General features: G+C 60.0%; 3 protein-coding genes across 4 annotated transcripts; all 3 read left to right on the top strand.

Annotated features, from left to right (window-relative positions):
• Positions 1-725: 725 nt before the first annotated feature.
• LOC141564626 (platelet glycoprotein VI-like) lies at positions 726-2,422 on the top strand. The gene is made up of 5 exons (XM_074307325.1): positions 726-849; positions 1,035-1,070; positions 1,177-1,455; positions 1,771-2,052; positions 2,240-2,422. The coding sequence occupies exons 1-5, from the start codon at positions 816-818 to the stop codon at positions 2,314-2,316; spliced, it is 708 nt and encodes a 235-aa protein (XP_074163426.1). The 5' UTR covers positions 726-815; the 3' UTR covers positions 2,317-2,422.
• A 1,328-nt stretch (positions 2,423-3,750) lies between these two features.
• Positions 3,751-5,926, top strand: LOC141564625 (leukocyte immunoglobulin-like receptor subfamily A member 6). 2 transcript variants are annotated; one of them, XM_074307322.1, is made up of 5 exons: positions 3,752-4,299; positions 4,416-4,448; positions 4,709-5,005; positions 5,316-5,609; positions 5,760-5,926. In XM_074307322.1, the coding sequence occupies exons 1-5, from the start codon at positions 4,110-4,112 to the stop codon at positions 5,909-5,911; spliced, it is 966 nt and encodes a 321-aa protein (XP_074163423.1). In that variant the 5' UTR covers positions 3,752-4,109; the 3' UTR covers positions 5,912-5,926. The 2 variants fall into 2 exon arrangements, with proteins under 2 accessions (XP_074163424.1, XP_074163423.1); XM_074307323.1 differs by lacking the exon at positions 4,416-4,448 and having other exon boundaries at positions 3,751-4,299.
• Positions 5,927-9,454: 3,528 nt separating this feature from the next.
• On the top strand, positions 9,455-14,692 carry LOC141564624 (platelet glycoprotein VI-like). The gene is made up of 5 exons (XM_074307321.1): positions 9,455-9,543; positions 9,748-9,780; positions 9,944-10,228; positions 14,070-14,363; positions 14,471-14,692. The coding sequence occupies exons 1-5, from the start codon at positions 9,510-9,512 to the stop codon at positions 14,575-14,577; spliced, it is 753 nt and encodes a 250-aa protein (XP_074163422.1). The 5' UTR covers positions 9,455-9,509; the 3' UTR covers positions 14,578-14,692.
• Positions 14,693-16,681: the final 1,989 nt, after the last annotated feature.

Genomic DNA, 16,681 nt, shown 5'->3' with positions numbered 1-16,681 from the left:
CCCCCCAGATATGATATTGGGGCGTGTCTGAGCCCCCCCCACGTGATATTGGAGGATGTCTGAGCCCCCACCCCCTTGGACATGAGACCACAGGGTATTGAGCCCCGCCCTCCTGGACCTGAAGCAGTCCGAGGTCCATACTGGACAGCATTGCCCTCCCCCCAGGGCGGCGGGGCTCTCCCCTTCCGACGCCCCGTGGCCCGTCTGGGTTCCCAGCCAATGGTTTTCCCCCTCTTCCTCGGGCTGGTTCCAAGCGGTCCCGAAGCCCATCTGAGTCCGCGGCCTCGTGGGGCCATCGGGTTCCTGTGGGCCCCCACGCCAGGCCGGTCTCTCAGTGCGCGGATACCGGGCCACCGGCGCAGGGAAGAAGAGTCCTTGTGGATGCCCTCAGCTTGCGGGCTCTGGGCCTGGAGGGTGGGCCCTGCCCGGGGCCGCTGCTCCCCGGGGCTGGCGCCCTCTGCCCGGCGGAGGAATGGTGGGGGCCGCCCCAGCTTCTGCCCACCTGGCTGCCCACCGCTCCTCCCTAAAGGAAACTCCGACCCCATCCACCCCTGCCCCCATCGCCTCTAGGAGCAAACTCCTCTGGCTCAAAATGGGGTGGAACGGGACGCCAAAGGCCATCGAGCCCACCCCCCTCGGTGCCCAGAAGGGGGCCCTGGAGGGCCCCGGATGAGACCCAGTTCCTAGGCCATCTCCCTGGCTCAGCCCCCACAGGGTCACGTGGGGGAGGCAGGACCAATGGCAGAGCTGCTCCTGCTCTGCACGTGAGACCTGCTGTGGTTGCCACGTGCTCTGCCTCTTCCTGGCTGCAGACCATGGGCGCCTGGCTGCCCACCCTGCTCTGGCTGGGTAAGTCAGCCCGACCCCCGGCTCCCCCGAAGTCACCTCGGGCTCCCCGGGACCTAGAAGCCCCATTGGGCAGGAGGCGGAAGGGCTGGGACCCCAGACCCCTCTGGACTCACCCCTCTGCCATATCCCTTCCCCGGGGCTGAGCCGGCTCTGGGGGGCGGCCTCTCACCCGATCTCTTTAACAGGCCTGTACCTGAGCCAGAAGACCGGGGCAGAGAATGGTGAGTAGAGAGTCTCCCCAGCAGGCCCAGACGGGGGAGGGGGCGGGGCGGAAGCCCCCCAGATGCTGGGGGCCACCTGGACCAGCAGCATTTGCTTCCCTTCCAGAAACCCTTCCCCGGCCCCAGATCATTTTGGAGAGTGGCTCCGTGAACATGATGGGTTTTCCGGTGTCCATCCGGTGCCGGGGGCCCAAGGAGGCCCAGGTGTTCATCCTGCAGAAGAGGGAGGACAAGGACTTTGAGGAGAGGGAGCACTCCATCTGGAACGAGGCCCTCTTCTCCTTCCCCCATATGAGTGACACCATGGGCGGCCACTACAGCTGCTCCTATCAGTCTGCATCGGGCATCTCGCCGCCCAGTGAGAGCGTGAGGCTGGCTGTGTCCGGTAAGAGGGTGAGGGGCCCGAGGCCTTCAGGGGCCGCAGCTCTCCGGCCTTGCCTCAGTTTCCCCACCGGTAAAATGGAGACAAAATGAGCTCATGCTTGCAAAAAGCCCCCCGGGACGGCTCCTGGCACACCGCTGGGACTCCGTGTGTGCTTCTTCCTTTCTGTTCCCCTCCTTTTCCTCTCTCTAGCCCCCTCTTTGCTTGTCTTCTCCCCGTTTTTCACTTCCTCTCAGGATGCAGGGATGTTCCCCACTTAGTCCCGGGGGCCCTCAGCATCGCGGCGCCCTGCCCACACAGAGCCCTCTTCTCCCACAGGCTTGCTCCACAAACCCAAGCTCATGACCGATCCCAGCCCGGATGCCACCATGGGCAAGCCTCTGACCTTTAAGTGCTGGTCAGAGGAGAAGCTGGACCGGCTGATCCTGTACCAGGACGAGGGGCTCATCCCGCCCATGTACCGGCTCGCCCCCAACTCAGAGATCAAGTTCTTCTTCCCCAAGGCCCAGGCCAAACACACGGGCATCTACTCCTGCATCGGCTACTCCAGCAAGGACCCCCTCAAGTGGTCAAAGCCCAGCGAACCCCTGCTGCTCATAGGTGGGTGCTCAGCCCGGCCCCTTCTCTCCTCCACCTCTGGAGGTCGTGGGCTTGGACAGGAGACTCCTCCAGGAGAGGGGGCTCAAGGGCAAGGAGAGGAAGGGTCCTAGCTAAGAGGTGATGGGGGACATGGGATAGCTCCAAGGCTTCTGGGAAACAGAGGCCTAATGGGTAATCTGTCTCTCAGTCTCCCGATCCCAGAGTCTCACGGCGAGGATCATGGTCCCGGTGGTCCTGCTGGCCCTGGGCACGCTGCTGTCCTGAGCCCGGACCGGACGGACGGGGCGCGGAGAAGGCCGAGATCGCTGCCCCTGGCCAGAGCATCCAAAGCCCCGGTGCAAGCACAGGCAATAAACGCGAGGTCAATGTCACATCAATGTCACATCAGTGTCTCCGTCCTGGGGCATGCAGGGGGTGGAGGAATGGGGGGGAAGGGCTCTGTGGGCACCCCCTGGCCCTCTGCCACCTCAGGTGCCTGGGCTGCCCTAGGGCAGTCAGGGGGGAGCTACATGCACGGAGGGAGTATTGTGTGTGCTTGTGTATGTGATGGTCATGGGGACACTACATGTGTGTGCTGTGTACTGATGCGTGTCTTGTGCTTGGTGTGGATGGCGTGTATGTGTCTGAATCGTACATGTGTGTGTGTGTCTGTGTGTGCATGTGTGTGCGCATGCTTTTGTGTCTGCGTGTGTATCTGTGTGCCTGTCTGTTGTGCTTGGTGTGGATGGTGTGGATGTGTCTGAATACTACCTGTGCCTGTGTGTGTGCATGTGTGCGTGTGTGTCTGTGTGTTCGTGTGCCCACGTGCACACTTCCCGGGCATGACTACGTCTGCCACGGTCCCATCCGAGCACGGGCCACGGTTAGGACTCATCCATGATACAGGAGTAAGGAGACGGTGTCACGATGCTCCAATGGCCTCCCAGGAGGTTCCCACAATGCTCCGGAGGAACGTTCCCAGAGCCCCTGTGGTCTCCCCAGGAACATCCAAGGTGACAGCAGCTTCAGTCAGGAGCTGCACCCACCTATGGCTGCCCTTGCCTGTGGGGGGCAGATCTCTGGGACCCCAAGGGCTCAGCATCCCCCCGCCAGGACTCTCAAGATTAACAATGCCATCCCTCCCCTCCTTCAGCAGCCACAAACCCTGGACTCATTCCTCTGTGGGCAGCAGCGACACCCCCCCCCAGTGATTCTAAGCTCAGGTGGTCTGCCCCTGCCCCTGCCCCCACCCAGTGCCAGCTTCCCACATAACAAACCCGCTCTCCTCTTCCCCCTTTTCCTTTGTCTTTCCCTCTCGGGGTCCCTCCTCCCCCTGCCTTTCCCCCATGCCCCCAACACTCCTCACTGGCCCCTCCAGGCTGCCTCTCCCACCCCCACCACAAGCATTTGGGGGCACCCAGGCCACATCACCTTCACCCCAATTGCTCGGGCTCTCCCCGGTTGGCCACGAAGAGCTCCCAGCCTCGTGGCCCCAACTGGCTCCCAATGAATGGAAACAGCAACTACTCCCAGTTTGGCCAGAAGCCCAGAGGGGAGCCCTCCCCTCCCCCCACCGCTGCCTGCCCCTGCTCTGACCTAGCCAGAGTCCCTGCACGCGCAGCCTCGGGCCCACCGAGCCTGCGGAAGACCCCAGCTGAAAAAGCCCCCCCCCCCATGCCGGGCCACGTGCCCGCCCCTCGCCCCACCCTGAGCTCTCCGCCAGTGACTCCCCACTGCTGCCCCCTTCTCCCGCCTCCCAGAGCTCCCTGCCAGGCCGCAGAGCTCGGGCCCTGCCGTGTGGGGGCAAAGGAAAGCTCCTCCTTGGCTCAGGGGGGCTCGGGGCTCAGCAAGCGCCTCCTGCCCCTCCCTCAGAACTCTGCGGGCTGCCAGGGACCACCGCCCCCAGAGGCGCCCCGGAGGGCTCCCCCTCCCCCACTCCTAGGCCCCTCCCCCGTGCCAGGAGGCCCAGGGCCCAGTTCTAAAGCAGGGGGTCCTTCCCTCACCCAGAGGGGCCCACATGACTTCACCCCGGGAGATCACAGGGGTTACAGGGTATCCCACAGGGGCGGATCGGACCAATGAGAGCCAGGCGCACTCTGACACCGGGAGCTGGGCCCCGGGGCGGGGTCACCACCACCTCCAGGTCACAGCCCAGCCACCCGACCTTGAACTCTCCCTCCTGGGAGGAGCCTGTCTCCCCTGCAACCTCGTGCCCAGAGCATCCTGGAGGCGGCATGGAGCCCAGACTTCTGCTCCTGCTCTGCCTTAGTAAGGGTCTGGGCCTGGGGTGTGGCTGGGAGGGGAGGGGGGGAGGAGGGGGGAAGGGAAGAGGGAGGGGAAGGGGAGGGGAGCCAGCCTCATGGGCTCTGCTGCCTCTCTCCCAGGGCTGGGCCTGAGCTTCGGGATCCAGGCTTTTTGTGAGTGCCCCCCCCAGGCTGCAGGCATCGGGTGCCCGCTGTGTGCCCGGCGTGGGGCCCTGCCTCAGACTGCACCGAGGGGAGGAGGGAGAAACGGACGGGGGAGGGGATGTCCTGACAGGGAGGGGGAGGAAAGGCCTGGGATGGGGAAGGGAGCAGGGGAAAGGGCCCAGGAGGGAGGGGAGGGAGGGGGAGGGCCGGGAGGAGGGGCGGGGCAGGGGCGCCTGCCCCCCTCCACGGGTTCCCGCCTCCTCGTGCAGATTTCCGCACCCCCGGACCCGAGCTGAGGATCCGGCCCCACAACATCCTCCCTGTGGGCAGCCCCGTCACCATCAGCTGCTACACGCCCATGATCGCCGACTACTTCCGCCTGATCCGCATGGACTACTTAGAGGAGGATATTGGGGGAGAGGAGGTCCCGTCCATTTACCCGGGGCACGAGGTCCACATGTACCACCCGTCCATAAGGCCCGAGCACGGGGGCAGGTACCTCTGCCAGTACCGGGTCACGGACATCTGGTCCTTCCCCAGCCCCCACTTGGACCTTGTGATCTCTGGTGAGCCCCCCCCAACGGGCCCATCCCCCACTCTTCTCCCTCCCCCCCCCACCTCCTCAGCTGCAGACTTCTGGAGGGCCGAGAGAAGTGGAGGCCCCGGCCCCTCCCCCCACGCACCTGCAGGGCAAGCACAGACAGTGCACACAGGTGGACCTGGCCAGTTCTGAGACTGCCCCCCCCAGGAACTCCCCCCCATCACCCGGCCCCGCCCCCCACCGGACCCTTCCCGCCCGCCCCACCCCCAGCCACAGGGCGCCAGGGAGAGAGGGGGAGGGGCGGGGCCTTGGCGGACCAGCTCCCCCTCCCTCAGGCTTCTACACCAGCCCCCGCCTGGTCATAACGCCCACCAAGGTCAAGGTGGGCGGCTCGGTGAACATCAAGTGCTACCCGGGCCGAGACGTGCTCATCATCTGGCTGGTGATCAAGGGGGTGTCGGACTTCCGGAGCTACGTGGCGTCGGGCATAGAGCTGATCCTGGACCGCAACGTGCACAACCTGGGCCCCGAGGACTCGGGGCAGTACACGTGCTACGGCTACAACGCCACCGACCAGCACCTGTGGTCCCTGCCCAGCAACGTGGTGACCATCACCGTGGGCGAGAATGGTGAGGGGGGGGCGGGGGGGGCGGGGGGAGGGCGAGGCCCAGGGGGAGGGGGGAGGAGGCTGGGGGAGGGCGAGGCCCAGGGGGAGGGGTACGAGGGGGCTGGGGGACCCCGGGGGCGCCCCGTCCCCACACCCCTCTCCCTTCCCTCAGCGGCCGCGGCTCCCAGGACTGGTCGCTGGACCCAAGTCAGCCTCGCGCTCCTGGCGCTGCTTCTCCTGCAAAGCCGCTGGTCCGTAGGGCTGCCCCCGCCTGGAAGGGCCTCAGCATGGACGCCTTCCCCACCCCCCACCCCCGCTGAATAAAGTGTCCCAAAGGTGCCCCGTGAGTGGTCTGTGTGTCCGGGAGCGCCCACCCGCCTGCGGCCTCTGCGTCCCCCACCGGGCAGCCCCCCCCAGGACCCTGGGGCCTTGCTCCCCTGTCTCACCCCCACCTCCATATTCCCCCCTCAGACTGTCCTCCGGGGGGCTCTAAGCAGGGCACGGGGCACCGTCCTCCCCCTCCCCCTTTCCTAGCCTCGGGGGTTCGGGTGGGCCTCCGTGGGTGGGCCCCCAGGGAGCCGGCACCGTCTTGGGGCAATGCCTCCAAGCAGGGCGGGCCCTCGGAGGCGCCCGGAGCCCTGCCCCCACCTCGGGTCACTGAGGTGCCCTGGGCTTCTTTCCCACCTACATGGGGCCGGGGCATGTGAAGGGGCTCGTTTCTGGACGATTTTTCCCCTTTTTTGTTGAGCTCTTTACAAAGCATGGGGGGGGTACTTTCCCAACACTGGTCCCTGCACAACCTTCTGCTCCACGAATTCCCCTCCCCCTCCCCCAGCTGGCAGGCAGGTCAGTCCATGGTAAATACGGTAGGTCCCATACACGGTCCATATACAGTTCTCTTGTGCAAGAAAACCCCATCAAGAAGGAAAAGAAAAACAAGGAAAACCCAATGCAGGCACATGAGGGAGACTGCCGTGTTCCCGCTGTTCCCACGTTCGCTCCCCGCGGGCAGAGGGCTCCCGTCACTGCGCAGGTGCAGCCGGGCTGAATCCCGCATTGCAGAGAGCCAGGTCCCTCAGAGCCCGGGGCTTGCTTCTGGTTGTCGCCGGCACAGTCCCCTCCTGGCGCTGCCCATTTCCCTCAGCGTCAGTTCCTCCAGTGGCCATGCAGCCGTTCTCCAGCCGATGGGCATGGCTGGGCTTCCAGCTTCTGGCCACTGCAGAAGGGCTGCCCCGGGCGTTCCTGCACGGGCGGGTCCCTCCCCGTCCCCCTCCTGTTCCCTCTCCCCCTCCCTCTTCCCCCCTCCCCCCTCCTCCTCCCCCTCCCCTCCCTGAAGATCTCTTTGGGAAACAGCCCCGGTACAAACACTGCTGGCTCAAAGGGGACGCACCGTTTGATGACTGTTTGGGCACAGTTCCAGACTGCTCCAGAACCGCTGGATCCCATCCCGGCTCCGCCCACAATGCATCCGTGGCCCCGTTTTCCCACAGCCCCTCCAGCGTCGGTCACGGCATTTTCCTGTCCTCTTAGCCCACCTGACATTTCTGTCAGACTCTGAGTTCCCCGGCTGTTCTCTTCCCTTCCCCCTCCCCAAGACCACGAGCAAGCTGACCTAGGCCGTACTTATTTATTTTATTATTTTTTTAATTTTTATTTTATTTTATAATTATAACATTTTTTGACAGTACATATGCATGGGTAATTTTTTACAACATTATCCCTTGCACTTACTTCTATTCAGATTTTTTCCCTTCCTCCCCCAACCCCCTCCCCCAGATGGCAAGCACTCTTATATATGTTAAATATATTACAGTATATTCTAGATACAATATATGTGTGTAGAACCGAATTTTTTGTTGCACAGGAAGAATTGGATTCAGAAGGTAAAAATAACCGTTTACATTCATTTCCCAGTGTTCCTTTTCTGGATGTAGCTGGTTCTGTCCATCATTAATCCATTGGAATTGGATTAGCTCTTCTCTATGTTGAAGAAATCCACTTCCATCAGCATACATCCTCGTACAGTATCATTGTTGAAGTGTATAATGATCTTCTGGTTCTGCTCGTTTCACTCAGCATCAGTTGATGTAAGTCTCTCCAAGCCTCTCTGTATTTCTCCTGTTGGTCATTTCTTATAGAACAATAATATTCCATAACATTCATATACCATAGTTTACCCAACCATTCTCCAATTGATGGACATCCATTCATCTTCCAGCTTCTAGCCACTATGAAAAGAGCGGCCACAAACATTTTGGCACATACAGGTCCCTTTCCCTTCTTTAGTATTTCCTTGGGATGTAAGCCCAGGAGTAGCACTGCTGGGCCAAAGGGTATGCACAGTTTGATAACTTTTTGGGCTTAGCTCCAGATTGCTCTCCAGAATGGTTGGATTCTTTCACAACTCCACCAACAATGCATCAGTGTCCCAGTTTTCCCACAGCCCCTCCAACATTCATCGTTATTTGTTCCTGTCATCTTAGCCAATCTGACAGGGGTGTAGTGGTATCTCAGAGTTGTCTTAATTTGCATTTCTCTGATCAATAGTGATTTGGAACACTCTTTCATATGAGTGGAAATAGTTTTAATTTCATCATCTGAAAATTGTTCATATCCTTTGACCATTTATCAATTGGAGAATGGCTTGATTTCTTATAAATTAAAGTCAATTCTCTGTATATTTTGGAGATGAGGCCTTTATCAGAACCTTTAACTGTAAAAATGTTTTTCCAATTTGTTACTTCCCTTCTAATCTTGTTTGCATTAGTTTTGTTTGTGCAGAAACTTTTTAATTTGGTGTAATCAAAATGTTCTATTTTGTGATCAATAATGATCTCTAGTTCTCCCTTGGACACAAACTCCTTCCTCCTCCACAAGTCTGAGAGGTAAACCATCCCCTGTTCCTCCAATTTATTTATGATTTCGTTCTTTATGCCTAAATCTTGGACCCATTTTGATCTAATCTTAGTATGTGGTGTTAAATGTGGGTCCATGCCTAGGCCGTACTTGTACCGGCAGCTAGGACACATTTCCACGGAGAAAAAAAGCCACAAAACAAACAAAAAAGGGAAAGGAGAAAGATGCCAACGGCCTGTTTCCATCCCCGTGGAGCCTCCTCCCTCCCCCTCCGGGTGGGGATTTCCCTGCCACCTCCCGGGACTGTCTGGCCTCCCCGGTGTGGACCAGGGCCGGTCTGGCTGTTCGCGGGAAGGATGTTCTCCCGGGGCTGCTCTCCTCTCTCCCCGGCAGTCCCGATTCCTCGCCACCGACAGGAGCAGCTAGCACTGTTTGCCCGTGGGGGCCCCACCGCGGACCCAGAGGTGCTCCTGGCGTTGGAACAGAGCCGGGCAGACTGGGCCCCGGAAAGGCCGAGAGCCCCGTGAGAGGGGGGAGCCCTCATGTCCCAAAGCAGAGGAGGGGGTGTGGGCCGTCTCTGAGAACAGCGGGTGGCCGTGGGCCCCTGTGCTGCCGCCGGCCATCTCGAACCCTGGTGGGAGAGGAAATCTCCGCTAATTGCACAAGGCAGGGCCAGAGCAGGGCACGGGGACCTCGTCAGGCCAGAGAAGAGATGCCCGTCTGGGCACCCAGAGACCTGGCGGGGGGCGAGGGACGTTGGTCAGCGCTGGCCCGAGGGAACGGCCGGGGGCGTGGCCGCCCAAGCCCAGGCGGTCCCTGAGGACCGGCGGAGGCCTGAGAGTCTGCACTAGAAGTCGCCTCGGATCCCCCACGAGGCCTGTGCTCCCGCCGCCCTCCGCACGTGGTGGGAGAGGAAGACGCGGCCCCGCCCCCGCCATTCTCCGCCCCTTGGGGAGCACTTGAACTCAGGCCCGGCTGGGTCACGTGGGGCCGCGTGGGCCAATAGCGGAGCAGTTCGGGGTCCTGCTCCAGGAGCGCACACTCCCGGCCGCCCCGGCTCAGCACCATGGCCTTCGCCCAGCCCTTCCTGCTCTGCCTCGGTGACTGAGACCGCTCTCCCCGCGCTGGGCTCGGGGCGAGGGAGGGAAAGGGGAGAGGGAAAGGGACAAAGATTGGGGAGAGAGGGAGGGCGAGGGCTGAGGCGAGAGGGAAGGAGGCCGAGAGCGCGCCAGAAGCCCCGAAGCAGGGGGGGCAGGAAGATCGGGGCCGAGAAGCAGTCTGTCATTGGGGGAACTTTCTCACAGGCTTCTATGTGGTCCGAGCTCTGTACGACTTCTGTGAGTCTTTGCCGCCCCACCTCCCCTCCCCCCTCACTTTCCTTTCCCCCTCCCCCCTTCCTCCCTCCCCCGCCTGCGGCCCCAGGGGAGGGCGGGGTCTGGGCTGGGGGGGGCGCTCACGGGGCGCGGAGTCCCCCTGGACCTTCGGCTCCCTCGCCCGCAGACTTTCTGCCGGCTCCACGCCTGGAGGTGGAGCCCAGCTACCCGGTGCCGCGGGGGGCCGCGCTGCTGCTGCGCTGCCGGGGCGCAGAGGACTCGGTCCGCTACCGCTTCTACAAGCAGGCCCTGGAGGAGGCCCTGAGCCTGGAGGACTCGTGCTGGGAGAGCGCGACCCCCACCCTGCGGCACGCCAACGTGACGGCCCGGCTGGCCGGCCGCTACCGCTGCCACTACGACTTCCACTCGTTCTGGTCTCAGCTCAGCCCGCCGGGGGACGTGCCGGTGGCCGGTGAGGGGGCGGGCGGGAACAGCAGGGCGAGGTGCGGAGGGACACGAGCAGCGGGTCCCCCACAGCCGTCCTGGAGGGCCCGGGTTCCCCCCTGCCGAGAGGAGGGCCACGGCCCCTCCCCCCTTCACGCCCCCACCCGCTCCAGTGCGCCTGCTCCTTGCAGGGGGCTCCAGGGAGGCGGGACTCCAACTTGGGGGGGCGGGAGACGCCCGCTTCTGTGTCCCTGTCAGTCCGTGGCCAGGGCCACGCCCCCTTGTTCTCCGGACCCTCGGGTGAGGCAGTGGGTGGGCAAGCTTTTATTAAGCGCTCCCTGCGGGCAGGCGGGAGGCCGGCCCCGAGAAAGGCTCCCTCCGCTTTGGGCTGCTGGGCGACGAGGAAGGAGGGAGACGGGCCTTCCGGAGCCGCCGCGGGCCCGCCCTGGGCCGAGGGTCTGACCGCGGGAGGCCAGTGGGGGCCCGGCGCCGGGACGTCCGGCGAGCGAGGCTGGGGCGGGGCTGGACCCCGACGCCGACTTCTGGCCCCCCGGTCGGCCGCCTGCTCCCCGGCGGCTCCCCAGCGGCAGTTGCTGGCCTGGCGGGGTTTGGGAAACCAGGGAGCCCGGAGGGCCGGGAGCTCGGGGCAGGTGTGGGAGGCAGGAGCGGGCCCTCCTCCCCTCCGCCGCCCAGCGCAGGTGGGCGAGGAACGCGGAGGAACAAGCACCACCGGCCTCTGCCCACCTCAGACCGCCACCTCAGCTGGGGGCAGGGAAGGTTTGGGAAGGAGACCCCAGGCCTGGCCGAGCTGGAGCCGGAGAGCTGCTGCCGGTGGGAGAGGCCTGAACCCCCGGGGAGAGGGAGGGCCCCTGGGCGGGACCCTTGGGGGACACAGCCTAATGCTGGCACGGGGCACTCAGGCAGGTGGGGGCGGGAGACCGCAGAAGCGCGAATTCCCTGCTTCAGATCCCACCGTCCCTGCTTCAGATCCCACCGTCCCTGCCTCGAGTCCCACTGTCCCTGCCTCAGATCCCACCGTCCCTGCCTCAAGTCCCACTGTCCCTGCCTCAGATCCCAGCCTCCCTGCCTCAGATCCCACCGTCCCTGCCTCAGGTCCCACCGTCCCTGCCTCAGGTCCCACCGTCCCTGCCTCAAGTCCCACTGTCCCTGCTTCAGATCCCAGCCTCCCTGCCTCAGATCCCACCGTCCCTGCCTCAGGTCCCACCGTCCCTGCTTCAGGTCCCACCGTCCCTGCCTCAGATCCCAGCCTCCCTGCTTCAGATCCCACCGTCCCTGCCTCAGATCCCAGCCTCCCTGCTTCAGATCCCACCGTCCCTGCCTCAGGTCCCACCGTCCCTGCTTCAGGTCCCACCGTCCCTGCCTCAGATCCCAGCCTCCCTGCCTCAGGTCCCACCGTCCCTGCTTCAGGTCCCACCGTCCCTGCCTCAGATCCCAGCCTCCCTGCTTCAGATCCCACCGTCCCTGCCTCAGATCCCAGCCTCCCTGCTTCAGATCCCACCGTCCCTGCCTCAGATCCCACCGTCCCTGCTTCAGATCCCACTGTCCCTGCTTCAGATCCCAGCCTCCCTGCTTCAGATCCCACCGTCCCTGCCTCAGATCCCACCGTCCCTGCCTCAGATCCCACCGTCCCTGCTTCAGATCCCACCGTCCCTGCTTCAGATCCCACCGTCCCTGCCTCAGATCCCACCGTCCCTGCCTCAGATCCCACCGTCCCTGCTTCAGATCCCACCGTCCCTGCTTCAGATCCCACCGTCCCTGCTTCAGATCCCACCGTCCCTGCCTCAGATCCCACCGTCCCTGCCTCAGATCCCACCGTCCCTGCTTCAGATCCCACCGTCCCTGCTTCAGATCCCACCGTCCCTGCTTCAGATCCCACCGTCCCTGCTTCAGATCCCACCGTCCCTGCCTCAGATCCCACCGTCCCTGCTTCAGATCCCACCGTCCCTGCCTCAGATCCCACCGTCCCTGCTTCAGATCCCACCGTCCCTGCCTCAAGTCCCACCGTCCCTGCCTCAAGTCCCACCGTCCCTGCTTCAGATCCCACCGTCCCTGCTTCAGATCCCACCGTCCCTGCTTCAGATCCCACCGTCCCTGCTTCAGATCCCAGCCTCCCTGCCTCAGATCCCAGCCTCCCTGCCTCAGATCCCAGCCTCCCTGCCTCAGATCCCACTGTCCCTGCCTCAGATCCCACCGTCCCTGCTTCAGATCCCACCGTCCCTGCCTCAGATCCCACCGTCCCTACTTCAGATCCCACCGTCCCTGCTTCAGATCCCACCGTCCCTGCTTCAGATCCCAGCCTCCCTGCCTCAGATCCCAGCCTCCCTGCCTCAGATCCCACCGTCCCTGCTTCAGATCCCACCGTCCCTGCCTCAGATCCCAGCCTCCCTGCCTCAGATCCCAGCCTCCCTGCCTCAGATCCCACCGTCCCTGCCTCAGATCCCAGCCTCCCTGCCTCAGGTCCCACTGTCCCTGCTTCAGATCAGAGCTGGCACATGCTCCCTCCCACTCACTTCCTCTCCCACTTTCTCCCCCACTCCCCTCCCCATCTTATTCCTCCTGCTCCTGCTCCTCTTCCCTGTCCTACTCACATCCTGGTCTTTCTCTTTTCTTTTTTCTCTCACACCTTTTCGTACTTTTAACTTCTCTGTTCTCTACTCTCCCTCCTCTTAATTTTCTCTCCCTTTTTTCTATTGTCTTTTCTCTCAATTTTTCTTCCTTTCACTCTCCCCTCTCTTCCTTCTCTCTCAGGCTTTCTCTCTGTGTCTCTGTCTGTCTGACTCTCTTTGTCTCTGTCTCCAGCTAGGGTGGGGGTAAGTTCTAAAGAGCTTTTAAAACCCCACTGAAAATGATACTGAAAGCTCTAGATGGAAGAGAGGAGAGACCTTTTTCTTTCCCTCCTTTTTGGTCCATGGCTCTGTTCAGGCACTGTTGCACTAGTGGATAAAAGAACGTTCTCCCAGATCCGTGAGGATGAGTGAGTACATCCTCTCTGGACTCAAGGAAAACCATCTTTCCGGTCCCTCGCCTCGAGCTCCTGGGGAGAGGATGGGGATGTGTGGCCATCTCCCTGTTCCCTCCCAGTTTTGCTCTCCTGCAGACCTCTGCACTTGGAAAGCTCTTCCTTAGGTGTGGCTTGGAGATCGGAGGTAATCCCTGTGGCAACATCTCCCAGAAGCCTCCAGATCAAAGTTCCGTCCATGCGGTTGTGGGCAGCGGAGGAGTCTGGGGCCGGCTGATGTCTAAAGCTGTGTATTGGTGGAACAGTCCGGGGCAGCAAGAGCTTGGTCTTCGAAATAGGGACACTGGCCGTCTGTCAGTCCACAAAGGGCACCGACCTCAGCTGGCTCCTCCTTGCCATCTGCTCTTGTGCCCTAGGGAGTGGGTGGGTAGTCTGCAGCCTAGGGGGATGGGCCCCCCATTTCCTTGTTGATCTCCATTGATCACCAAGCCCAGCCTCCTTCAAGGTGAGCCTTCTGTAGTTTCTGGTGGCAACCATTCGTCCTCTAAGTTGCCATCTAAAAGTCAGGGTCCACCGGTAAACGTTTAACGCCCAGGTCTTCCAAAAAGACAAGACACTTTTCAGGATAATTCTGGCTTGTTCCCATTTCACCATCCCTTTACTTTGAGCCCTGACGAGCTGTCCCCAGCACATCTCGGCACCCCCCCCCCCCCAATTACGGATTGACCGATTGCTCAGCGCTTTCACTGGGTGTATTCATAGGGACATTCCCCAGGGAGGGCCCTGTGATTCATGGGGGTGCCAGCCATTTCTGAGCTGAGTCACCTTGGGCTGCACTCAGCCAGGAGGGAGACCAGCTCCCTTTGATTTCCTTGGTCTCTCTTTACAGACTTCTATGAGAAACCCTTCCTGTGGGCCACTCCTGGACTCTCGGTGCCCCTAGGGCACAGTGTCACCTTTCACTGTAACTCCAGCGTGGGCCTGGACAAATTCATCCTGTACCACGGCACGCCAGAACGTGGATTCCAGACCCTCACGCCCCAGAGCACTGACAAGAATAAGGCCACCTTCCCTCTCCAAGGGAAAACAGAGAAAATGAACGGGCAGTACAGGTGCTATGGCTACATGAGTAGCGAGCCCCATTTTTGGTCGGCTGCCAGTGACATCCTGGTGCTGAGTGGAGGTAAGTGGCCCCTGGAAATGGGGATCTGCCTCCCGCCCCGGAGGATTCTGGGTGGCAGAGGGGTCACAGCCCTCGTACTCCACATCCTCTCCCCTCTGTTCCCACAGGGGGCCTCCCTCCTGGGTGCCGTAACACAGTTCTTCTCCATGTGGTCATGGTCTTGGCCACGCTGGGGGGCTTAGTCCCGGCCCAGCCAGATTGGGTGCTGTCCTGAAGCCTGGCGGACCCAGAGCTCTTTCCCTGGAGACAGACAGAGTTCCCTGCTCCGTGATTCCCAAGCCCAGCTTGGGACAACCTCATGAGGAACTTTCAATAAATCGCTGATCACATGTGTTGTGGCTCTTTGTGTTTGGGGGAAAGGAGGGAGCCTGACAGACAAAAGGGTCCTGGGGGAGGCCGGAGGGGACGTGGGGAGGACAGAGAGGATAGCTTCAATACCCAAAACTATATTGTCCCGAAAGAGACGGTGTCAAGATGGCAGAGCGAGAGAAAGCCCAGCTCGGCACCTTATTATACTCTGGCACCTCATTATACTCCGTCTAGAAAGTCTGCCAGGCCAGTTTCTGAGCTAGAAAGGCCACAGCAAGTCATTTTTCCATGCCAGGGAAGCCTGGGGCTCAGACAGAAAGAACTGCAGCTTCTGGGGTGGGGCTGGTCAGGAGCGACATACCAGGCACATAGGGCAGGAAACACCAGGCCCAAAAAAAAAGCCCTGGACTAGTGCTAGGTGCAGCTCTGGAGACAGTTCTGGGTCACAGGTCCAGAGAGGAACAGTCAGGAGGACTCAGTCCAGCATGGACTTGAGCTGTGTATGGCGTTTTATGTTGGGATCTGTACATGCTCTCCTGGCAGTTACAGTTACTAGTCGGTCCTAGGCCCAACAGAGTACCTTTGACCACTGTCCTTTGCAGTGTGAACTCTACCCGGCTCGCCTCCTCTGAGGCCTTCAAAGGTCTCTGGCCCACAATCTCTTGAATCTATAGCTTAATAACCAGTAGCGCACTCAAGAACAGCCACGTGTAATCTTAAAAGCCTTTATCATACCTACTCACATAATGCCCTGACTTGTTGGTTCCCGAGTGAACACCTGGTCAGAAGACCCACGTGTTCACTACCAAAATCCTCACCTCTTTCGGCTACCCATCTTGGCTTGGCCACCCAGGCTAGGGAGCCAGGGTGAAGAGCGCCAGGTTAAAGAGAGCGACTGCTGCCTGCAGTGGGCTTATAAAGGGCCTGTGAGGTCACACACAGCCAATCAGCGCGAGAGTCACCCATTACGAAGCTATCTCAAAATGGACAAGATCCCACCCACAAGGCAGTCCTAATATCCACAGAAATTATTTCTGGGCCTCAATCTCCCAATGCACCGTGTCCGCCCATTTAAAGAGCCCTTACAGGGATCATCTCAGAAAATAGCAGAAAGGAAAGGAAAGAGTAATGCACTAGGAGATGGGGGAAGGGAAAGGAAATGTGAAGGAAATTCTCTACTATAAATGGGCTGTGTGGAAATTTTACACATTGGAGGGGGAATATGGAGGGTATAGACTACCCTTGAACTTGACTCTCACATAAACTGATTTAAGGAGGAAAGACTATACAGGCACACAATGCTAGGTAAAGAAATGCATCCTGCTGTATACAGTAAAAGCAAGATTGTGCAACGATCAACTGCTAACGACTTGTTTCTTCTCAATGGTCCAAGGCAATCCCAAGAAATGTTGCATGGAAAATGCCATTTGCAGCCAGAGAGAGAACTAGGGAAACCAACACATGCTATGTTCTATAGTGGATTATCTGCTATCTAGAGGAAGGGGTGGGAGAAGGGGGGGAGAATTTGGAACAAAAGATTTTGCAAGGGACAATGTGGAAAAATTGTACATGCATATGTTTTGAAAATAAAAAGCTTTCTTAAAAAAAAAACACATAGTATGTTGACTTTTTTTTTCCTTTTTCTTGTTTTTCGTTTTTTCCTCTCAGGGTTTTCCCCTTTTATTCTGATTTTTCTCTCCCAAACTAATTCATAAGGAAATCTGTTTCAAAAAATTATAACCAGAGAAAAAAAGAGAAATACATCTTACCCAACAGAGATATAGATGGGAAATGGTTAGGGTGAAGGTAAATTAAAGGAGACATTACTTGAAAGGAAAATAGGGTCTTAAAAACAAAAAGCAAATTATAAGAGAATAACATAGAGGGAAATAAGATGAACTCATCTAGAAAATGGAAGAGGATAACAAGGTATTTGAAACCAGAATGGAACAATATTTTCGAGAAACACTTGAAAAAGAGAGATATACACAAAGTTAAAATAAGGGTCC

The sequence above is a fragment of the Sminthopsis crassicaudata genome, chromosome 3, assembly GCF_048593235.1.
Source record: "Sminthopsis crassicaudata isolate SCR6 chromosome 3, ASM4859323v1, whole genome shotgun sequence".
Classification (NCBI taxonomy): domain Eukaryota; kingdom Metazoa; phylum Chordata; class Mammalia; order Dasyuromorphia; family Dasyuridae; genus Sminthopsis; species Sminthopsis crassicaudata.
Note: the sequence above shows the minus strand (reverse complement) of the source record. Positions and strands in the feature narration are given on the sequence as shown.